This window comes from Plecotus auritus (genome assembly GCF_963455305.1).
Source record: "Plecotus auritus genome assembly, chromosome: 3".
Classification (NCBI taxonomy): domain Eukaryota; kingdom Metazoa; phylum Chordata; class Mammalia; order Chiroptera; family Vespertilionidae; genus Plecotus; species Plecotus auritus.
This window is the reverse complement of record NC_137772.1, coordinates 49,086,345-49,112,089: the sequence shown is the minus strand read 5'-3', so window position 1 is coordinate 49,112,089 and position 25,745 is coordinate 49,086,345. Positions and strand designations below refer to the sequence as shown.

Genomic DNA, 25,745 nt, shown 5'->3' with positions numbered 1-25,745 from the left:
AATCATAAGACTTTTATAAATTGCCAGACTGCATTGCATAAACCAAATGTCAACAAAACAGTGACCTTTCAAATTGCTGGTGCAACAGGGGCCAAGATCAGAGAGCTCAAACTTAAAGCAAGCACTGACAAGAAATCCTACAGAAATGACTTCTGTGCTTGGTCAAGTTAACATAACGTGACATATTGTAAAATGTGTTTGGCTTTTTAGGTAGAGTAGTGTGTAAAGGTTTAGCTGCTTTTGAAAATATAAATCTGGAGATTTGTGATAGTTAGGTTTTGTAGATAAACTATTTTCTAAATTGAAAAGAGAGAGCTTGGAAAAGTTTGGTATACGTAAAAATTTTAAAAGATGACTGTGATAGTGAGAAAGGTGAAAATAGGTGGAGTGAGTTGGGGTGGAGATGGGAACAGAGTTGGAGGTTTGGGGAAAGGGAAGCTACATTGCAAAACAATAATGAGAGTCTGTATATAGTTTTATTTTTTAAAATTGATTTTATTGGGGGTGATATTGGTTAATACAATTATATAGGTTTCAGATGTACAGTTCTATAATACATTATCTGTATATTGTATTGTGTGTTCAACACCCCAAGTCAAGTCTCCCATCACCATTTATCCCCCCTAAAGGTAAACCTTCTTCTACCTTCCCCTGCTCTCTTTTCCTGCTGGTAATCACCATAGTGTTGTCTGTCTGTGAGTTGTTTTTCTTTGCTTAATTCCATTACCTTTTTCACCCAGTCCCCCAACCACCTTCCCTCTGACAGCTGTTAGTCTATTCTCTGTATCTATGAATTTGTGGGCTTTTTAAGGTCTCATTTAAAATATGTTACAGAGGTAATTTAAAAATACATATTGAGAAATTTTGAATCAGAGTTCTAATTTTAAAATGTTTTGAACTGTTGTTTTCCTATTTCCCATATATGTCTTTAGAGGTTTCAGTTAAATTTATTAAAGTGCAGACACTAATTGCTTTGTAACAAAATTAAATTCATATATGTGTATATTTGCATGTATATACAGGGTGGAGCAAAAATAGGTTTACCATTGGTCCTATAGAAAATCCTAAATAATAAAGATGTATTATGCAAATTGACCATCACTCCAACACACAAGGATGGCTGCCCTCATGTGGTCAAAGATGGCCGCCCCCATGTGGACACAAGATGGCCAGCAGGGGAGGGCAGTTGGGTGCGACCAGACCATCAGGGGAGGACATTTAGGGGTGACCAGGCTGGCAGGGGAGGGCAGTTAGGGGTGACCAGGCCAGCAGGGGAGGGCAGTTAGGGGCAATTCGGCTGGCAGGAGAGCAGTTAGGCATTGATCAGGCTGGCAGGGGAGTGGTTAGGGGGTGATCAAGCTGGCAGGCAGAAGTGGTTAGGGGCAATCAGGCAGGCAGGCAGGCGAGTGGTTGGGAGCCAGCAGTCCTGGATTGTGAGAGGGATGTCCGACTGCCCAATCAGGATCGGGCCTAAACGGACAGTCGGACATCCCTTGAGGGGTCCCAGATCAAAGAGGATACAGGCTGGGCTGAGGGACACACCCCCCATGCACTAATTTCATGCACCAGGCCTCTAGTAATATAATAATTAATAATTAATAATACAAGAATAAACTGTTTCATGTACCCACAAATGTAAACGTACTTTTGGCCCACCCTACATATAAAGATTTTTGTCAGGGTCTTCTTAAAATGTCTTCTTTAGTGATGCTTTATTAAAAAAACAAAATTACAGGTTTTTTTCTATGTCTTTAGTTATCTGGTTTGAAATTTCTGTCAACATTTTAATTTTCACTTACATATTTCCATCAATAGTATAAAGTCATAAAAAAGCAGATTTTACCATGTCTACATTTTAATCATTGACTAGAGGTATATATATGATGACTAAGAGTTTCTAAATACCTTCGCTTCTTGTATATCTGTATAAATGATTGTAAGAGGATCGAGGAAATGTTTTAGAGATACATCATTATATATAGGATTTTGAAGCACATTCAATTGCTCTCATGTTTAGGGATTTTTGAATTTGATGAATATGTTTCTCTTTCACAGTAAACACATTGTGTATGTGAGCCACCTATTGCCAGAATTTATTGGTTTGAAAGGCTATTGCAACTGTGGGATAGTGCCAGTTAATAAAAAGCAAATTGAGTCTACTGAGAGATTAATTCACCAGCTGAAAGAAATATATTTGCCTTAGAGTCATCAGATATTCTACCCACCAAAATCATTCTCCAAGATAGCATCCCTAATGAGTTTCCTAAACCAATTAAACATAAGCAGGAAGCATCTGTCATCAAAAATAACTATTTTCAGCTAATCAGCTAAAGGCATATACTACTGCATGGCATTAGGAACACCCTAAAAATTGTTGTTGTTGTTTTTCACTCTATTCTCACTTGCTTACTTCTCAATTTTATGGGTGCAGTGTCTTGCACAGACACTGTAAGTGAGCATATTGCTTTAAAGGTCATAAAGTGCCTCCCTTGCATTATTATTCAGTAGAATAAAATGAGTTCTAATGGGCTTATGTGATTTGCTTAAAGGCACACAATGTGTGGCTGGGACTCAAATCATGCCCTTTATTGAAATTGTTCTAGAAATGCACAAGTATCAATCGACTTTCTACCCTTCATGACAGGGTTCAAGTGTTCAAAATGACATCATTCAAGGTCGTATGAAGATGAAGGAGGACATTTTTACTCCCTTATGTTTCCTCCTTCAAAGATGGAATCAGCAATACCATTTCCTCCTGGTTATAATGATGATAATGAACACTTGCAGTTTGCTAGCAGTTTACATAATTGAACCAAAATAATAACTCACAAAAATCTTTCAAATAAATATTTTCTCCCATTTTACAGATGCAAAACATGTAAGCCCAGAGAAGTAATGTTAAATTCATTTGAAGTTTTAAGTTTTGAAAAATTCTTATGTGTTCTATATTTTATAAATATATTCAACAGATATTCATGTATGTGGGGGAAATGAAGAGATATTTGTAACAGGATGTGGTATGAGTGTCTGTTGTAATATTACTTATTTTCATGTGACATTTATAGAAATTGGCTTCATTATCATTCTATAGTCATTTTGTTTGTGAATGTTCCTTTAAATGTGCACATGTGGAAACCCTTTTGTTTTATTAAAGACATGTGAGGAGGGCTCCTCTTTGATGGAAGTGGTTTCAGAGTAGAATGTGAAATAACACTTGCCTTTTGGGTGAAGCCAAAAGATCTGGGGGACCAGGGTGATTTGCATGCTGTCTCTAGGAGACATTGGGGGAGGAGAGGACTGGAGAGGACTGGTCCTCCCTGAAAGAAAGGGGAGGATTTCATTACCTGATGACCCAAATTCTGAAGCTAAAGTTCCCTCCATACCCTAGAAAAAAAATAATATTTTGCACAATTCAATTATTTGAAAAGTATTTTTACATATTCATTTTAAAAGGTAATTGGAAGTTCCCTTTTCTTTCTAGTTTATAGAAATTAATATGGCAAATATATATATTTGGAAAATATTTCTTGATATGATATTTTAATGTCAAATTTTTGTATAAATAACTTCTTAGATGTTTCCAGGTACTCAGGAATAAGATTGTTTTTAATTTATTTCTTATTAAGGATTAAAGAGAAAAATAATTTTGCAAGATTGCAAAACTAAATCTTTAGTCTATTGCTCCTTTTTATCTCACTTCATATTATTTCTTTTATTTTAATTCTAAAGTATTGCATATTCATGAATGTCAAATTAGAAGTACAGTAAGGGCCCTGGCTGGTGTTGCTCAGTGGATAGAGCGTCGGCCCCTGGACTGAAGGGTCCCAGGTTCGATTCCGGTCAAGGGCATGTACCTTAGTTGCGGGCACATCCCCAGTAGGGGGTGTGCAGGAGGCAGCTGAATCGATGTTTCTCTCTCATCGATGTTTCTAACTCTCTATCCCTCTCCCTCTGCCTTCCTCTCTGTAAAAAAATCAATAAAATATATTTTTAAAAAAAGAAGTACAGTAAGGTATATACTGAGAACTTGTTAAGAACTAAAGCATAGTATCACAGAATTCAAATTTATATAAATGTGTATCTTTCAAAACACATACACATTGTATAGTATATGCTCAATAGATGTCACTGAATGAATAATGAATCAATCTTTCAGTCAATAAGCATAAATCCAAAGTTATTCTAGAACATCATGGCCTCCAAAGATTTGAGTAAAAGTGAAAGCCCTTTACTGATTTAGATATAAAGGGCATTGAAGACAGGGTAAATATAATAAATTACTTTCAAAGTTAAAATAAATAAATTAAACCATATTTATTTAGCATCAACAATGTTGAAATCCCTATTGTCATGATGGTGAGCATACGATGATTAAATCATGATCTTGTCTTTAAGAAACTTGCCATTTATCAGAAAGTCATAGCATATGCCTAAGAAAGTTAATTGTCAATGAATGGTACACATATTTAAAAGATCAGAGAAATATCTGTGGACTGGAAAAATAAGTTATTTGAGTTAAACTTGAAATTAAGTATACTGTAATAAGTTGAGGAAGAGCAAAGGGGTTATTCTATGTGAAGGAAAATCAAAAATTGGAAGTGAGGATAATATAAAACAAGCATAAACAAATTGTAGACTATACATTCATATAAGTTCTGTATGAAAAACACAATGCTGTGTGGCTGAATTTGGGTACTGGGGGCAGTGGGGCAGTGTTTAGACATAATTTCTTCTAAAGCTATATCATATATGGGGACCTGGACTGCAAGCTAAATTTGAACTTCTTTTTTAGGCCACATTTCCAAAAGTATGTCACTGGTTGTTGAGTAAGAGGAGGGGTTAATTTGCTTATGTAAATTTGGAAAATGAGAGGTGAACCTTAACTAAACAAAATTGCTTCCTGTCAAATTCTTCAGGGATATCAAGAAGGGGCCATAGTGTGAATTCCTCAAACATTTTACCACCAGGCCTCTTTCTGTGACTCATCTATCTGGACTGATATTTATCCTCCAGGCATGTTGGGAACCAGAGGTTTTTTATAGTAAAGAGTCACAAAGAGTACTGATTAGGGAGAAATAATCTGTGTTAGTAGATGAGGGAGACTGATATCCACTGCAGAAAAAGGAGTTGGGAAGGTAAGTTGTGCTGATGCATTGCTAGTGGAGATGAATGGTTCTACTTTAATATACAAAGTGGTGGAGTATGTTTTATATCCAATCCTTACTTAGAAATGAACTACAGGTTAATAAGAGCTATAAACAAAGACTTGAGTATAATTTGTATACAGATGAGAACACAATATGTCAGGATGGGTTCCCAGAAAGAGACTACAAAGTCCCATCCTCCTTCCCCCTCACCAAGCTACAAGCTCTGTGACTTATGCTGATAGCCAGGTAAATTTTACACCTTTTTTTTTTATTTAAAAAAAGAATAAAGAATTTACATTGTTAATTGAAACATCTTTATTTTTGATGTGTGAAGAAAGACGAGCAAACTCAGAAGAAATCAAAATAGCTTAGTTCAAAAGATGTAAGATTTGCCCGACTGGCATGGCTCATGATTGAGCATTGACCTAAGAACCAGGTGGTCATGGTTTGATTTGCAGTCAGGACACATGCCCAGGTTGCTGGCTGGATCCCCAGTGTGGGGATGTGCAGGAGGCAGACAATCAATAATTTTCTATCTCTCTCTTTCTCTCTGAAATTAATAAAAATATATATTTTTTAAAAAGGCGTGAGATGTTGAATACGGACCTTACTGTGAAAATCCTATTATTTTGGTTGATGGGAAATTTATTGGGATTTTTTAGAAGTTAAGTTTTATTATAAACTAGAGGCCCAAAATTCATGCATGAGGGGGGTGTCCCCTCAGCCTGAACTGCACCCTCTTCAATCTGGGAGCCCTCAGGGAATATCCTACTAACGGCTTAGGCCCACTCCCCATGGTTCTCTGCTCTCTGCAGGGCCTGCCTGCTCCACACCATGGCAATGGGCAAGCAGGCCCTGCTGGGTGCTGCCTGCTGGCCTGCTTGCCTGCTTGTGGGTTGCCGCAGCTACGGCCAAGCAGACCCTGCTGTCTGCTGTCAAGCTGCATGGTCACCCCCGCCTCCCGGGGCAGCGATGGTCCCAGGAGGCTGTGGGCTTGGCACCCATCCCCGGCACCCAGGCTTGGCACCTGCATATGCAAATTAACCCACCATCTTTGTTGGGTTAATTTGTATACTCACTCCTGATTGGTTGGTGGATGTCACGAGAGGTATGGTCAATTTGTATCTTTTTCTTTTATTAGTGTAGATGTGAGAATGAAAATGAACATTTGTGGATGCATAATAATTGAGAAGTAAGAAAATGAGCATTGTAAGGCAGAACCTTCATACAGAGGAGACAGCACTATTGATCCTACTAGAGGAAGAAGGGATTATTGGGAGCCTGGCAGAATGGGTCAGATTGATCCTGGATAGAGCTGGATAAGTTGATCATAGTGGACAGCAATTATATCTCTTGCTCAGAGAATTGGAAAAAAGTGAGAGGCATTGAAAAAGGTAGAGAACCTGAAAGATAGAGAATAGGTCAAATCTAATAGCATAATCTTTTCAGTAAGGTGTTGTCTTATGGATATGTCGACATTTTATCCTGAGCAATATGTTAGAGAATCAAGAGAGACCAGAAGAAAACATTGCCCAAGAAGTAAGTGGCCATTAGAGAGTGTATTCATTTTCTGTTGCTGCACAACAAATTACCATACATTTAGCAGTTTAAGAAAACTTTTATTTATTAATGCATAGGTCCATAGTTTAGAAGTCCAGATGGGCTCATTGCTCAGGGCTTTCTGCTTAGGGTCTCACAAGCCTCAAGTCAAGTTGTCAGCCAAGCTTGAATCCATTGGAGGATGAGGGGGAGAATCCTCCTATAGATTCAGCTAAGTTGTTGGTACGATTCAGTTGTGGGACTGAAGGCTGAGTTCCTTGCAGGCTGTAAAGTGGATCACTCTCAGCAACTAGAGGTTGCCAGAAGTTCAGTTAGTTCCTGGCAGCAGGACTCTTGGCAGAATCTCTCACAGGCCCTCTCACAACATCCAAGTTTACACCTTCAAGGCCAACAGCCTGATCTCTAAAGTTCAGACATCCTTCCTCCCTCCCCAAGCTTCAAAGCTCTCTGATTTATGCTGATAGCCAGACAAAATTTTCAGCTTTCAAAGAACTCATGTGATTACAGTAGGTCCACCTATAGAGTCTCCCTTTTGATGAACTTAAAGTCAACTGAATAATAACCTTAATTACATTAGCAAATTTCCTTTTGCCATGTAATGTAGTGGATATGACAATCTATACTAATAAAAGGTTAATATGCTAATTAGACCGGATGTCTTCCAGACGACCATCTGGATGTTCTTCTGGACAAAGCCATGGTGGTAAGGGCAAGGCAGAGGTGGTTAGGGGCGATCAGACAGGCAGGCAGAGTGGTTAGGGGTGATCAGGAAGCAGGCCAGTGGTTAGGAGTGATCAGGTAGGCAGGCAAGTGGTTAGGTGGGGGATCAGGCAGGCAGGCAGATCCCAGATTGCAGTCCCAGATTGCAAGAGGGTTGTCTGACTGCTGGTTTAGGGGTCCCAGATTGGAGAGGGTGCAGGCCAGGCTGAGGGACACCACTCTGTGCACGAATTTTGTGTACTGGGCCTCTAGTCTTCTTCTATAATAATAAAAGCATAATATGCTCATTAGACCGGGTGTCCTTCCTGATGTCCTTCCGGACCAAGCTGCTGCAGGCTGGGGCCAAGGCAGAGGCAGAGGCAGAGGGCCTAGGCTGCCACAGCAGGCAAGGGCCAAGGCAGAGGCAGAGGCAGAGGCAGAGGCCCCCCAGCTGCAGTGGCAGAGGCAGAGGCTGAGGTGGCTGGGGCCAAGCCCCTTGCACAAATTTCGTGAATCGGGTCTCTAGTGATATTATATTCACAGTCCAGGGATGAGAATGGGTCATTTTGGGGCCTATTTTACAATTCTACCCACCACAGATATTTAAATTAAAATATAGTTTTGTATAGTTCTCTCTTTTAAAAATGTGAATTCCTGTGTCTTATAGATGTTTCTTAGATTATTTCAGTTATTTATAAAAGAAATGTAAAAAACAGAAGTTTTCTTTAAAAATGTTATTAATTATCTTTATAAGTCATTATAAATAAATGAATCTTTCTCTAACAATTAATATATTTAATTGCTTTCAACCAAAACCGTTTTCTTAAAATAGTAAGTTTTTATTTACATGCAATATCTTTCTCTTTACATTTTTTATTTTTTATTATTTTTTATTTTATTGTTTAAAGTATGTGCTTTGTTATATATCTGTATCTCTCCTGCAGGAAGTGCACTAAACATAGTAATTTATTGTTGCCTAAATACACTTGACCATAAAGGAAGCCCTCTTTTTAAATTTAATACCTATTATTAATTTTTGGAAAATACTGATGCATTGAAATAAATTTTGATAAGAATTTAAAAATGATTGTTGTTTTAGCATTTCATTTTTGTTAGGAAAAATACATTTTAAGGAACTGTAATATTTCAGAATTCATGACCCTTTTTTTTGAAAGTTTATGAATTGTCAAAGTGTAGTTGCTTAGTGTAAATGTTCTTTAAATGCTAAACATATTTATCTTGGGTATACGGAGAATATTTCACTGTATTTTTTTCAATATGGATTTCTCTCCTTGGGTTGTGCATTTAGTTATTGTCTGATAATATTATTATATAGGGAATCTCTTAAAAGTAACAACTGTAATACTTTCATAAAGCACCTTGGAAATGTAAATGACCATTAAGTGTTCAGCAGAGGTATATTTCATTCACAATATAGCAGTACCCTCTAGTGCTCATGCCTGCTCATGTGTTCTCCAGAACTGCCTTAGAGGGGTAAGTATCATATATTGGATCATTTTACTCAGCTTTTGTGTTAAGTGAAATAGTTTATTATTTATAGTGTCACCTTTTTTTAAAGGAGTTCAGGCATTAATAATATTATTCAAAAATATTACCAGCACTCTTGTGCTCTAGGGAAAATAGCTATTCCCTCTATTTTTGCTCATAAAAATAAATGAAATGCTTGAGAACCAAGAAGTTGGTTAAATTTCTTAACTTACTTGTAGAAATGGAAGTAGGACTTAAGTCATTTGTTCCAAGGTTTAGTTCTGTGCTATACGCATTGGACTATGTATTTAATCCAAGAACTAAAGCTAAAAACATATATGTCTAAAATTCTAAATTCTTTTAATCTTTTTCTAGAAGAATAGTACTAGTTTAGTAAACGAATTTTTGAGAAATTTTGGATTGTTGGTTTAAAAACCAGCAGAATATAGTGTAATATACTGCGAAGGAAGTTGTGTTGCACTGGAGTTTGATTTATTGTGCTTAAACATTGTTTATTCAGAAACAAAGGGTCCTCTAGCCAAACTCTTCATGCGCAAGAAGACCTGGTTTTATTTGCTTTCCAAAGCTTTAACACAGAGCTAATATTCAGACCATAGCCCTTTTGGCTGTAAGACCTTGCACATTATTTATTATTATTTCAGTAGTTTTTACTTTTCTTATACACTTGATTTAGTACAGTGTCTACATCAAAATAGAGCACCCATATTAGAACATAATCCTAATTTCTATATATGTTCCTGAAGAGCATTTTTAAATGATTTGAACTTGCTCTTAATAATTTTTTTTTATTCATATTTAGTTGTTACAGGGTAGGTCACCCAAACCCGACAAGTGGGAAGTTCACCTGGGCAGTGGTGGCGGCATGGTTGAACAGGTCAGCGGGGACTGTGACGATGAAGATGGTTGTGGGGGATCAGGAAGTGGAGAAGTCAAGAGGACACTAAAAATCACAGACTGTAAGTTATGATTCTAGTACTTTTTTAAAGAATCAATTTTGAAATACAGTTAAAGATTATTGTTATGAATGTAAAGTAATAATGACAGTGAATTTAGAAGCATGCAAGAGGAGTTGAAAATGAAAATGAACCTACTTTTTAGTTATTTAGGACATACTTGCTTGGGGTTTTGTTTATTTTTAACTTATGACTTTAAATGGTGATAACATTTTTGTAGGAGAAACTAGTGAATGATCATCAGTTCTGAGAATTAAAGGTTTTAAAGTGAGATCATCCTTAGGGCATGATCAAACTAGTAACTAGTATGGTGGATAATAAATGTATATTGCTGAATAATGTTAAACGGGGATGGCTAAGGCCTATAAAGAAATACTGCATTTTAATATTATCATGCTATAATATCAAAATATTTTATTTAATAGATATTCATTATAGTCAAATTGCAAAGAAATTGGTTAACTATATGTTTGTTATGGTAAAAAAAAAAAAAAAAAAAAAAAAAAAAAACTTAACTTGGATTTAACTCTTATGAATTTGGTCTCCCAAAAATGCTCACCAATCATTCACTTTGTTTTGATTGTATGGGTTTGGAAAACAACTTCTGATATAGCTGGACCGATCAATATTACAAAAGATGGAATTGCCAAATTAAACAAAAATCACCAAATGAATTTAGTTTCCTTGTGTTAACATACAAAATGAGGAATATACATTCTCTACCCTCCATTGTTATATGTATATACATTTGTTTATATGGGTGAGACAACCACGGTCATCAACTGAGAAATGTGTGAAAGTGAATGTACCCAGAGCAGCTAACTTTCAAGTGCTCATTTATCTCAGGTCGTACCAAAGATAATTACTTTATACAGTAATCTCTGGACCAGTGCCCTCTGTGGAGATTGGCCTAGTCACCCTCTAAACCACAACAGGCTATTTTGGATCTATTGGACATGTCCTTTCATGGTGGGAGAAGATTTTATTTGCTTTTTATTCTCTTGTAGTTAATTTAGAACACTTCTAATGTTTCAAGCACCAATGCCCCATTCCTTCTAGCACCTTATTTATAAGCCAAACATTGGATAAAGGAGTGGAAGCCAAAAGAGGTATAAAATCAAAGATAAAAATTAATACAAAGAAATATGTTTTTCTGTTAAACACAGTAATAAATTTAACATAAAAGGTAAATGGATTTAGTACACTTGGTGCAGCACCTGAACCAAAGGCCACAAAATTTAATGTATTAATACAATTAATACAATTTCCTAGTGAAAATTAAATATCTTCTACTCTTGTAGGAACAGATAAGGATATGTGTTTTTGTTATTGGTTTTAATACAGTTTATCACAAGAAGAAAAAAATGAAAACAAAATGGTTTTATTACAAAAATTTTACTAAGAGTTAAAATGTCCTCCACTATATTTTAGAATTATGATAATTATCTATTAGGATACTATTGAGTAATCTTTCATTTTTATCCTCTCCTTAGTACTGATATGTACTATAATTTCATTGCCATTTGAATATTAAGGCATAAAAAGTATTAGAAAAATAGCTTAGGTTGAAATTTCATTCTAATATTGATTGTGAGTGTGTGTGTATATACAGAATTAGCAATTTTATAGGAATTTGTCACTCCTGAGCTTATTTATAAGCTCAAGAACTTGTTATGTATAAATAGATAATCCTTTTTTATTTGTTTCACAAGAGAAGTAGAGACAATGGAGGATATTCACCTACTAATAGTTTTCTCACAGAACCATACTTGTCAAGGTGGCAAGAATGAATTTTTACTTCCAAAACCCTGTTTTCAATTACTACTGAAATGGACAGGTATGATACAAGCAACTATCCATCAGATTTGGGAAGATTTAAGATATACATTGTTTTCAGCAAAAAATCCACATCTGCTATCAATGGCTGGTTATGTTTCTAAGAGTTTATAGCTGTTGCCTTTCAATTTTTAATAAGTGGTTAGGAAGCCACTGTGGACAGCATGCTGAAATAGAGAGGGAAAGGGAGAGTAGCAAAGGTAGGTCATATTTCTGTTTCATAAAGCACTATAATATTTTTCCTGTTTTTGGCTAGTTTGATATGTTGGTAAAGCAAGTTAACACATAGTTTTACATGGCCTTACTGACTTCAAAATATTGTTCTCTAGAAAGCTTACCAGGGTGTCCTTTGTGTTAAGAACTTGAAATACACCATTATTTCTACCTTACATTGATATTTATTCTTTGTAAAATACAACATAAGTTGAACACAGTTCATTTGCCACCTCAAAAATGAGTTTATTTCTTTATATAATTATAAGGAATAATTGTGTCATGTAAATGTAATGATTTTGCTCAATTTGTGCAAATGTCCAGGTTGTTAAATATTTTACTGTCACTTGAATCAATTTTCTATTTCATTTGTATCCCTCCTGTAGACTATTATTAAATGTAAACTGTCATGTTTCTAATAAAACACAGCCACTTATGTAGTGTTCTCGCTTAGGAAATTGAAAATATTTTCTTATTTCAGTGGAATAATTTTAAAATACCAATGTTTCAGAAACTTATTTTATATTTTTATTTATTAAATTTGGGTCATTAACATAGGTTTGTATATTTCACTGGTAGCCTGATTCATAGGATTGAAATGGTTTTAAGCCTTCATTTCAGTTCACCTCTGACACCTGCCATCTTTTCAAAGTACCTAATTGACGCAGGTTCTATTCCCCAGTGGAAAAACGTTCTTTTAGCCATAACAAGTTGATTCAGATACCAGGCTTTCAAAAATAGTAGAGTGATTTTAAGTCTTTGAATTGTCTTCACCTTTGCCTATTGTCATATTCATCATTGCACATACAATATGACAACTAAGTCTGTTAAGTGTATGTTCATATGACTTATTTCCCAGAGGTGTTCTCAACATGCCTCTGCAGAGTAGTTAGATATGGGTCTATAGAGACTAGTGTATTCAGACTACCAATGCAGCATTCTGATCCCTAGGCCCTCCTGCATAACCGCTTATTCAGTCACCCAAAGGCTATCTTTATAAGGACTGTTCACCAGTAGGTTCTTCTTATCTCATGAGACATTCTTCCTCTTCTCTTTAATGGGTTCTCCTCATCTTCCCACATTCTAAATATTTAAAGAATCCAGGACTCAGATCTCAAGCCTTTTGTCACCTCTATTCTCAACTCTTTCCTGTTCTACAAACTACGCACTGCATCATAACAGCGATAATGACATGGTTCCTGCCATTGATAGCACTGTCCAGTTTCCTCTTCTATGCGTTATCTCAGGAAGTAGGCTTAGCAAAACAGAAATTATTAAACTTCAATGATATTAACTTAGAAATAGAGAGATAACACATTAGAATATCAAGTTACCGAATCTAGAAAAAAAATGTTGGGTGATCTTCTATAGCCTAGAATAAATCAAACGTGTTTGTTCTATTGTTTATGTTGTATTTTTTTATTTGTTACTTAGTAACTAACCTTAGAAGAGCCTCTGCCAATTACCTTGGAAGAGAATAATGCATTTCACATGCATAGTACAATTAAGATGATATTTTGTTAGCCACTGAAGAATAATTGTAAATTGACCCTTGAACTATATGCATTTGAACTGTGCAGGTCCATTTATAGGCATATTTTTTTTCAAGAAATACATACAGTACTGTAAATGTATTTATGATTTTCAATAACATTTTCTTTTCTCTAGCTTACTTTATTATAAAATACAGTGTATAATATATGTAGCATACAAAATATGTGTTAATCAACTGTTTAATCAACTGTTTATATTATTGGTAAAACTTCTGGTCAACAGTAGGTTATTAGTAAAGTTTTTAGGAAGTCAAAAGTTATATGTGGATTTTCATGGGGGTTCGTGGCCCTAACCTTCACATTGTTCAAGGATGAACTATATTTAGTAATATCATAGCCCCCCTTATCCACATACAGTTTTGGGGTGTTCAGTTACCCTTGGTCAACCATGGTCCAAAAATATTAAATGGAAAATTCCAGAAATAATTCATAAATTTTAAATTGCATGCAATTTTGAGTAGCATAATGAAATCTCACAGCATGACACTCTGTCTGATGGGAGATATGAATCATCCCTTTGTCCATTGTATCCACACTGTATATGCTACCCACGGTTAGTTACTTACTAGTAGTAGTCAACGTGAGGATCAGATTGACTGTTGCAGTATTACGGTGCTTGTGTTGAAATATCGCTTATACTAGACTAATACTACATCACAATGCCTATGTCATTCACCTCACTTCATCTCATCACGTAGGCATAGTGTCATCTCACACCATCACAAGAAAGGTGAGTACAGTACAATAAGATATTTTGAGAGAGAAAGAGGCACCATATCAACATAACTTTTTATAATATATTGCACTAATTATTCTATTTTATTTTTGTTGTTAATTTCTTACTGTGCCTAAGATATAAATTAAACTTTATCATAGGTGTGTATGTATAGGAAAAAATAGTATATACAGGATTTGGTACTCTGTGGTTTCAGATATCCACAGGAGTCTTCAAATGTATCTTTTATGGATAAAGTGGGGGGACTTCTGTACAAGATTATAGAGTGAGTGAAAATTCTTGGCTTTCTCATACTTATTTTCATGATAAATCACCTTCACTTCAAAATTTCAGGTAGGAATTGAGATTAGAAAGAACTCAAAAACATACTATCAGTGGCATTTTCTTTAGAAAACGCAATCTTTATTTTCTTTCCAAGACTACTATAATTATGTATTTATTCATACAATATAAATTATTTTGTATTATTTTATGTTGTCTAGTTGATGATTTTTAAATTTAAATACAAATTATTTCAATAATGCAAGCATATAAAATTCGCTTCCATTAATAACAGTTCCAAATATGTATATTAAAAGTATGTAGTCTTTATAAAATTAAAATTTTATCAAATGTCATTAAAGTATATTCAGCTTACTTTGCAAAGTGTTGACAAATAGCCTATTAATGAATTATCCCAAATATAAGAAAAACTACTGAAAATAACTAAGTAGCTTGTTGTGTTTACCTTATTTAATTACACTAAAAATAAATCATCTTTGTAAGGTTACTTAGATTCGAACCTTTCTGACATAGTGAAAATAATCTTGAATAATGACTGTACACTTTGATTTATACAAGGCAGGGCAAAGTACATTTACAGTTGTTCATGTGAAAAAATAATACCATAATTAATAAATAATAATACAAGAATAAACTGTTTCAGGTACTCACATCTACAAACCTACTTTTGCCCCACCCTGTATTTTACAGGTGCCTAATACTGAACGGTTATATAAAACCCTGCATAATAAATCAAAAAAATTCCCAAAGAAACACGTCCTCATCCTGTAGAATGTCCAAAATTGTAAAACTTTGAAGTTGTCGTTCACTGCAGTTTTTACACTAATGGTGAAAATTATACTAACTAGAACTGAAGTATATGCTGAAGTTAAATATATTTCAATTAATATATAATCGCTATGAATATTATTCTGATTATACATTTCCATTTTGGTCTTTAAATAATTGAGACTCATCCTGGCTGCTTGCTATTTTGTTAACAAGATTATTTAATGGAATCTGGACATCTAATGAATCATCTAAAGTCATTTTTCATTCTCTTGAAAAGTTATATATCACATTCATGAATTTAAATAATAGAATTGAAATAAAAGGGTTTGTCCTTGAATGCCTAAGAAATGATTTTCATTGCTTTGGCTTAGACGCAGAACTGATGTTAAATCACTGAGGTGAAAAGGAATGACTTATTAGTGAAAGCTTGAGGAGCCTCCTAGCATGCATTCCAGATCAGCCACCTATTCTGCAAATCTCATAACTAAATCTATACCCCACCAGAGGACATAAAACAAAGTTATGGTCTGTTTTGACTAGGACAGTATTAAGTGTAACTGTATGATCGCTAAAGGAAGAAAAAATTTAAAATTTAAGAGCATATCATCAGATATATTTTATTATGTCTTGCTCAAATTCATATAGGTGACCATTAAGCCAAAAATAAACCATATTTATATTCAGGTCTATTTTTATATCATTCTGTTGCAAATAAACAGAATGCTTACCAAAATTGGTATAGTCTCCCTCAGAATTAATTGCTAAGATGCATCATGTAGGAACAAGTTGGATATACTTTCAGCTCTTTAATAACTTCCATACCTCTCCTGTGTAGAAAGAATAGTTTCATATAGCTTATTGACCAATTAAGTGCTCACTAACTATAAATAATTAAAATAAATAGTAGAGCATGTGATCTGGGCCCAAAGCTTCTCAAAATCTCTTGTGTATACAAATATGTATGCAAATCTCTCTTGGTGTTCCTGTTAAAAAGCCGAGTATGATACAGTAGATCTGAAGTGGGGCATACATTATGTGCTCCCAGAGGATGGTCTTGCTGCGGGTTGATAAACCATACTATAAGGAACAAATGTGTACGTCCTAGTTTATTAAAGCACTTATTTATTGGTATCTCTAAAATAAGTCTCTATAAAGCAGCATGAAGAACTCTTATGAAACGCTACATTATTCACATCACAAGAAAGCATCATATGCAGTAGGACATTGGGAATATAAAACCATTAGGCTGGGAGTGGTGTCTCCTATATGATTTTTGGTAGCAGTTTCAGTTTGATTGTTTTAGCCTTGAGATTACTTTATCTCTATTTTTAAATAATTTTTTCCTTTTCTTTTTTTTATACCTCCAATCTCATTTCTGAATTTTTTCTAATTCTGACTTATGTTATTATTTTATATTATGTTATTATTTTATATTATTTTCTTAATTCCTTAGAGCTCATTTCGAAGTGGTATATTAAAACAGTGGTCTATATTTTAAACATGTCTTACTGGTGAGCTTTCACTGTAGAGAATACTTTGTTATAATCATAATGGGGGTTGATCACAATCCTTTTCTGTTGCTTATTTTTATGTAAATTTATATTTTCTAAATTTTTATAAGGAGGCTTGATTTACTAGTAGGTGGATTTTCTAAATTTATTTAGTTCACGGTCCCACTGTGTTCATGTATTGTTTAAAAAATATGGTGACTTGTTTTCTGAGCTATTCTTGCTTGTACCCTCCCCTATATTTATTCATATTTTCTCTTTCCTAATTCTCCTTTGCTCTTGTCCCACTAATTCTTGACCCCACTTCCAGCAGTTTCTCTTCAATGTAGATAGACCCTCTCCAGGTAAGGAAGGCTTGCCAGATTAGTTTTGAGAGTTTGAAAAGTTTCAGAAGATGCGGCCCCCAAAGCCTTATGTCAGGGTCTTCACACTCATCCACTGTTAGAATGAGCACTCTACTCCCAATTCTCTGCTGTTTTCGATTTGACTTCCAGTGAATACTTGTTGACTATTTTGCGTTTGTTTGGTTTCAGGTCTGTAACCTGCTGTGTTGCTTTCAGTGCTTTCTCTGCACACATGATGATAGCATGTAGTTTTATGGTTCTTGGTAGCATGCCCTCATTCATTTGTATTTTGAAGTTCATGAGGGTAACTCATGAGATGGGTTGTATATGGTTTCCACGTTATTTTGATTTCACCATCTAATTGTTCTGTTTATTTCACATAGGAATTTGGGAGTTTCCAAAAGCTATAGTGCAACCACTACTACTATCTTCGCTGAATCTCCCAGATTGTTTAAAATGTTTATGGAAACATTGATGATCTTTTTTCTCTTTGGTTCTGTTCCTTGACATGCCATGCATGCAAGCATACATACATGTATTTCTCATATGTGAAAAATAGCAGTGCTTTTCAAATTTCTATGTCACCAATAGTCTTTCTGCTAATGAAATATACTTCATTTTAATTGAGATATGAATATACTATGATGCATTGTCTATTGTTTTCTAGTTTAATGATTATAAGCACTGTTACAGGAAATCACCTTTATTCACTTGAGTATAACTTACTTCAGATAGTAAAATTCATCTTCAGAATAATCTTACCAATTACACAAACACTATAGGTCAACTCATTTTTTAATGTTTTTGCTATAATTACATATCTTCAGACTTTTTAAGTTTCCAGACTTTTGGATATAATGATTAAAAAATATATTTGTGTGTTAAAGAAAAAGTGCACCAGACAGAACTGAACAGGAAAGGAATCCTTATTCAAAACCACTGAAATAGGAATCAAGACTTTGCAATGTAAGGGAGATTGAACTCAACTCTTCTGAAACAAAATGTGGGATAGTTTTAATTGCTGGGGTGAGCCACAGGAAAGGTACTGGGAGAGGGTGTGTGGGGGGAGCCTTTGGTCTATGTGATCAGGCCCTCTGCTTTTGCTAATGACACTTATCAAGGTTAGGCTCCTACCCGTTCACAGAAATGGACAGATTGAGACCCTATCTTTCTTTTTATTTTTTTCTTTATTGATTAAGGTATTACATATGTGTCCTTATCCTCCCATTGCCCGCCCCCCACTCATGCCCTCACCCCCCTGGTGTCTGTGTCCATTGGTTAGGCTTATATGCATGCATACAAGACCTTTGGTTGATCTCTCCCCCTTACCGCCACCCTCCCCTACCTTCCCTCTGAGGTTTGACAGTCTGATCAATGCTTCTCTGTCTCTGGATCTATTTTTGTTCATCAGTTTATGTTGTTCATTATATTCCATAAATGAGTGAGATCATGTGATATTTATCTTTCTCTGATTGGCTTATTTCACTTAGCATAATGTTCTCCAGTTTCATCCATGCTGTTGCAAATGCTAAGAATTCCTTCTTTTTTACCGCAGCGTAGTATTCCATTGTGTAGATGTACCACAGGTTTTTAATCCACTCATCTGCTGATGGGCACTTAGGCTGTTTCCATATCTTAGCTATGGTAAATTGTGCTGTTATGAACATAGGGGTGCATATATCCTTTCTGATTGGTGTTTCTAGTTTCTTGGGATATATTCCTAGAAGTGGGATCACTGGGTCAAATGGTAGTTCCATTTTAGTTTTTTGAGGAAACTCCATACTGTTCTCCACAGTGGCTGCACCAGTCTGCATTCCCACCAGCAGTGCATGAGGGTTCCTTTTTCTCTGCATCCTCGCCAGCACTTGTCATTCGTTGATTTGTTGATGATAGCCATTCTGACAGGTGTGAGATGATACCTCATTGTTGTTTTGATTTGCATCTCTCAGATGATTAGTGACTTTGAGCATGTTTTCATATGTATCTTGGTCTTCCTTATGTCCTCTTTCAAAAGGTATCTATTTAGGTCCATTGCCCATTTTTTGATTGGGTTGTTTATCTTCCTTTTGTTAAGTTGTATGAGTTCCCTGTAAATGTTAGAGATTAAACCCTTATCAGTGATAACCATAGCAATTAGACAAGAATAAGAAATAAAAGGTATCCAAATTGGAAAAGAAGAGGTAAAACTGTCATTATTTGCAGATGACATGATACTGTACATAGAAAACCCTAAAGACTCCATCAATAAATTATTAGACTTAATAAATGAATTCGGCAAAGTAGCAGGATACAAAATTAATGCCAAGAAATATATGGCATTTCTATACACCAATAATGAACTTACAGAAAGAGAGACTAAAAAAACAATCTCATTTACCATCGCACCAAAAAAATTAAGATACCTAGGAATAAACTTAACTAAGGAGGTAAAAGACCTGTACTCAGAAAACTACTGGACACTGAAAAAAAAAATAGATAGAGGAATACATAAACAAATGGAAGAACATACTGTGTTCATGGATCAGTAGAATCAACATCATTAAAATGTCCATACTACCCAAAGCAATCTATAGATTCAATGCATTCCCCATTAAAATACCAACGGCATATTTCACAGACCTAGAAAGAACTATCCATTAATTCATCTGGAATAAATAAAGACCCCGAATAGCTGCAGCAATCCTGAGAAAGAACAAAGTAGGAGGCATCACAATACCAGATATTAAGCTATATTACAAAGCCACTGTTCTCAAAACTGCCTGGTACTGGCACAAGAACAGACATATAGACCAATGGAATATAATAGAGAACCCAGAAATCAACACAAACCACTATGCTCAATTAATATTTGACAAAGGAGGCAAGAGTATACAATGGAGTCAAGACAGTCTCTTTAATAAATGTTGTTGGGAAAATTGGACAGATACATGCAAAAAAAAAAAAAATGAAACTAGACCACCAACTTACACCATACACAAAAATAAGCTCAGAATGGATAAAGGACTTAAACATAAGATGGAAAAACCATAAAAATATTAGAGGAATCCACAGGCAGCAAAATCTCAGACATATGCCAAAGCAATATCTTCACCAATACAGCTCCTAAGGCAATGGAAAGTAAAGAGAAAATAAACAAATGGGACTACATCAAAATAAAAAGCTTCTGCACAGCAAAAGAAACCATTGACAAAACAACAAGAAAGCCCACTGCATGGGAGAACAAATTTGCCAATGTTATCACTGATGAGGCCCTATCTTTCTTGATGATTACATTTCAAAGGAATGGTTCCCAGGTCCTTGACAGACAGTTTTTGTTTGTAAAACTGATAAGAGGAGGGAAGAAAATTTACATCTCAAAGAGGCAGAGAATTTTATCTCAAGTCTTCTAAAGTAAATCCTCTAAGAAAAAGGAGGTCAAGGAGTTATAGTCAGGAAGGAACCTGACTAAAGTTTAGTGAAGCTGAGGAGGTCTTTCTTGGTTACGTGTGCTTCACTGATTACTGAAGTTGAGCATCACTTTTTTGTTTATTGGTCATTTTGTGTTTCCTCTTTTGTGGATTGCCTTCTTTCCCCCTTTTCCTATTTTATTACTACTTTGATTTTAAGTTTCTCATTATATATCTAACAGATAATATTGGTCAGTGTATGAATTATAAAAAAATCTTACTGTTTCTGGTATGTATCTCACTTAAATACATCTATGTTGCCTTGATACATTTAAGATACTCAAAGGGGAGACTGATACTTAAGTAATAAATTAAAATAAACTCTAAAAATAAAAATGGAATAATATGAAGATGGAGGACACATAAAAAGGAGTATGATAAATTCTATGGTGTTTTATTTTTTGGTTCCGCTCCCTCCCAAGAATAATATTCTAAAAGTTACATCTGAACTTATTTCCATAGAAGATCAAAGATATCAAAATCAGTCAGGTGGGCAGCTCATTCTTCCAGAAAGAGCATTTACAAAAGCACACATGTTTCAAATATCACAGTGTCTCTATGATGTGTTTGATCTTCCTAAAGCACCATTTTTTGAGGAGGGAATGAGACAGGACGTTAGCAAAGCTGTCAGGGCTCCTACAATGTGGTAGCATATCTAATTGCTCTAGTTATTAGTTCAGAGTTTGTTCTGTAGGAAACAAGGATTTACTCTTCTCCAAGGAATTCCAGAGGAAAATCCTTATATTCAAGGCCCAATACCCAAATAAAATAACTTTCAGTGATGTTCAGATAATAGTTAGTTCTATATTGTGCAATCAGCAAGCCCAAAACTAAACTTGTCACATTTCCTTCCAAAGCTATGTCTTAATTTTCCCTTTTTTGGTTGATACACAATCAAATGCCATCCTTTTAAGCCAGAAGCGAAGGCATCCTCCTAGATTCCTTTACTTTCTCACTCCTCAAAAGTACTTTTCTCACTCCATTGTCTTTAACTGCAAAATTTTTCTGAAATACATTCTTTCTGTCTGATTCCCATTGCTACTTTCTTAGCATAGGTCTCCAACATCTCTTGCCAGAATTGCTTTTATAATGTCCTACTCTTTGCTTTGATTTTGTCCATCTCTGCCCTTTTGTCAAAGTACCCTGACTGGTAATCAAACTCGCAACCCAGGCATGTGCCCTGACCGGGAATCGAACCCACAATCTCTTGGTGCACAGAATGATGCTCCAACCAGCTGAGCCACCCAGCCAGGGCCATGAAGGACTTTTATTAAGCAGAATATTGGTTGTCTAGGAGAGGAGGCCATTCAGTATTCAGAGATTTTGAACAGTTAAACAGTAGATTTTACTTACTTGTCATTTTAGACGGCCAATAAAATTTTTCTGAGGACACCCAGATGCTTTTGAACAAATTGAATACCTTAATTGTCTCATATTCCAAGGAAATGAGTGGTGGTTCTCAATTATTCTTTCTTAAGACATAGACCTTTTTAAATTAAAGGATTGTTATGGCTGTTCTGCTAGTTATTTACCTACTAGAGGCCCGGTGCACAAAATTCATGCACGGGGACGGGGGAGGGTCCGCTCAGCCCAGCCTGCACCCTCTCCAATCGGGATCCCTCGGGGGATGTCCCAGGGATCGGGCCTAAACTGGCAGTCGGACATCCCTCTCACAATCCTGGACTGCTGGCTCCTAACCGCTCACCTGCCTGCCTACCTGATCACCCCTAACCACCTCTGCCTGCTGGCCTGATCACCCCTCACTGCTCCCCTGCCAGCCTGGTCACCCCTAACTGCCCCCCTGCCGGCCTGATCACCCCTAACTGCCTCTGCCTGCTGGCCTGATCACTACTGACTACCCCCCCCCACCGGCCTGGTTGCCCCCAACTGCCCCCCCACCGGCCTGGTTGCCCCATGCAGCCTGCTGTTCAGTTGTTTGGTCGCCCCTCACTGACCCCCCTGCCAGCCTGGTTGCCCCACGCAGTCTGTTTGGTTGTTCGTTCGGTTGCAACAGTCACTTAGGCTTTTATACAAATAGATTGTACCTCAGCTCTAGGCCACCCTCCTAAAAATTGTTCTGTGATTATGCAAACTGCATTTCCCAAATACTCAACTAAATTTCCAAACCACAAGGTTTCGATAAATTACTAGAGGCCCAGTGCATGGCATTTGTGCACTCAGGGAGTGGGGGTAGGGGAAAGGGGTCCCCTCAGCCCAGCGTGTTCCCTTTTGCAGACCAGAAGCCCTCAGGAGATGTTCAACTGACAGACATCTATAGCACTGCGGCAGAGGTGGGCCACTGAGCTCGCCAGCCATTAACTGGGCTTGTGGTTGAGCAGCGCTCCCCCTGTGGGAGAGCACTGACCAGCAGGGGGAAGCTCCTGCATTGAGCATCTGCCCCCTGGTGGTCAGTGAGCATCATAGCGACCATTCGTTCCATCGTTCGGTCGATTTGCATATTAGCCTTTTTTATATAGGATGTTTCCCAGCCCTAGCCCATTTGGCTCAGTGGATAGAGTGTCGGCCTACAGACCAAAGGGTCCCAGGTTCGATTCCGGTTGCAGGCTCGGTCCAACGAGCAGGAGGCAGCCAATTAATGATTCCCTCTCATCATTGATGTTTCTATCTCTTCCTTTCCCTTCCTCTCTGAAATAAATAAAAAATTAACAAATTAAAATTAAAAAAAATTGTGTTTCCCAGATTATCCTGGCAGCCAGTGTTCTGTTCTTATTCTGCCAATGGGAGATTCTAAAAGAAGATCAAAAGAAGGGAGAAGAGGAAAAATGCTTCCCTCCTGTTTCCATTTCTTATCTGGGTTATATCCACAGTAAAGTATCATAGCTCCCCTGCCTGCAGACACTTTCAGCTCTTACAGTAGCAACTGTGTTTTACCCCTTAAAGATAGAAGGTACCTGTGCCAGCTAATTTTACTTCCATTGATAGTCTAAGACCAGTAATGTGTTGCCCTATGTGGGTCTGGACATCATCCAGGAAAGGCTGCGCTCCCATTTTGTCCATCCTGAGGACTAAACTTCCCTTTCAAGCCCCCAGATTCTTGATATCCCATCACTTCCTTTTCTTTAATCCTAAGTGTGGGAGCTACTCCCTATAGTTACTAATATCTCTAGTTTTCAACATCTTCTTTTGGTTCCACTAACCTTTAAGTAGCTATATACCACTTTCGTTTACTATCTATAAAATAGCTATAAATTCCTATGCGTTTTTGACTGGACCCTGTCTGATACAGCTGGTGTTAATTGTATATAGTTAGAATCAGAATGTAATTATTATCTGAAAACCAAATAAGAACTTCCTCTAGTTTTTAAGGAGATAGCACTGCCATTTTCTGTAAGTGTATATTCTGCTATGAAGGCTGACACCTGGCTTACAATTTCCTCCCAATTTACAGAGGAAGATAATCACATAGAAAATTAGAAGAAAGAATCCATTCATGCTTGGTCATAGTGAACAGAGAGTAAGAGGAAACAGTTGTTTTCTGGGTGAGAAATCCCTGAAAGATCAGTCCAGGCACCAATGAGTCTTTGTTTTAATTTGGCACAGTGCCTGGTTCTCTTGAGTTGACTGGAAGCATTGAGTGTCAGTGAAACCACCATGTAAAACTGCCTCTGCTGGGACTATTGAGTTTGGGTCTGGTTAAGGCAGGGCAATTAAAACATACATACATACATACATACACACACACATACATACATAAACACATACATAAATAGCAATGCTAAGTACTAAAAGTTGTTGGTTCTTGAAAACAAATTCCATGTAATCTTTCTTTTACTATTATTAATATCAGGTTTGGAATATTTGAATTAATTCTCTAAGATACAGCCAAGTACTTCTTCAACATCTTGTATATTTGCTAGACATATATTTCTGAAGTATGATTCTGTTTCCACAACCAGCACCAAAAGCATTATTAATTTTTATGGGCCACTACAGAGGATGGTTTTGAATATTAGTTGTATTAACTATAACAGGTTGTAAGATCTCCAGAGCAAGTCAGACAGCACCTTTTTATCTTTTCATTTATCACAGAACTACTTTTGATCATGGAATATACAAATTCCATAAGAATTATCACTATGCTGTTTCAAATGCAATTGTAGAATTCCAAAAACACTGAGTCAACATTTTAATGGGTAGAGTCAGGAAATTTATATTTAACAAGCATAATAAATAATTATTCCCCCAAAAAAGCATGAGACCAACTGCTTCTCAATCTTTATTACCAGAATTCCTCCAAAAGATGAGACATTTAATGAATGTGCTCTGAATTTCAACATTAGATATTAGAATAATCTTCATATCTCTAATACATACCTTAATTAACATTAAAAACCAGATTTTCTAATGAATTGAAAATATTGACATTAATATTAGTCAAGAATATTAACCAGAAACTAAAATGAATATAAACATATTTGTATTCAAAAGGCCATATGTGTTAAGTACAGAATATATTTAATTAGCATAGTTTTCTTCAACAACTATCAGTATTTGTGATTTATATAAATAACTCTCTCATATTTTCACATAGTAGAGACCTGACAGTGAAATTTTTGTATTAATTTAATGTGCTATTTTGAGTGAAAATTAATGTCAAAAGTAATTTTTTGAGTGTTTATTGTTAAACTGTAATGTAAACCAATGAATTTATGAGTATAATTTTCTAGATTAACTAGGGGCCCAGTGCACAAATTTGTGCACCATGAGGCTGCGGTGGGCACAGGGGCAGGTCTCGGCCCATCCTGCACGCCCCTGCCTGGCCCCTCCTGCCGTGGCCACTGGTCCCCTCGCTCCTGCTGCCGCCGCTCCCACGCACTGACAACTCCAGCCCCGCTCGCACCCGCCAACGGTGCAGAGTGGTTGGGGGCGGTGCCAGCAACGGGTGAGAGTGGGGCTGGTGTTGTCAGTGGGTGTGAGCGGTGACTACTGCCCCAATTGCCCCTCAGGAGCAGGGGGAGGTGGAGAAGCCCTGAGAGGTGATCAGGGACAGCAGCCACCGCTCACACCCACTGATGGTGCCTAGCGATCGGGACTGGCATTGAGTGCCAGCAGCGGTGTGAGTGGCAGCTCCAGTGCTGGCAGTGGGTGCGAGTGGGACCAGTGCTGGCAGCAGGTGTGAGTGCCTGGTGGGACCACAGCGCACAGAATCAAAGAGTTTTCAGTAACC

The 25,745-nt window shown here is 36.5% G+C and overlaps 1 protein-coding gene across 1 annotated transcript in view; it reads left to right on the top strand.

The window, feature by feature from the left end:
* GPC5 (glypican 5) overlaps positions 1-25,745 on the top strand; it is a 1,409,835-nt gene that overhangs the window by 708,800 nt on the left and 675,290 nt on the right. The window contains exon 7 of the mRNA XM_080661084.1: positions 9,715-9,871. Coding sequence (XP_080517210.1) covers positions 9,715-9,871 — 157 coding nt within the window. The remainder of the gene's footprint in view (positions 1-9,714; positions 9,872-25,745) is intronic.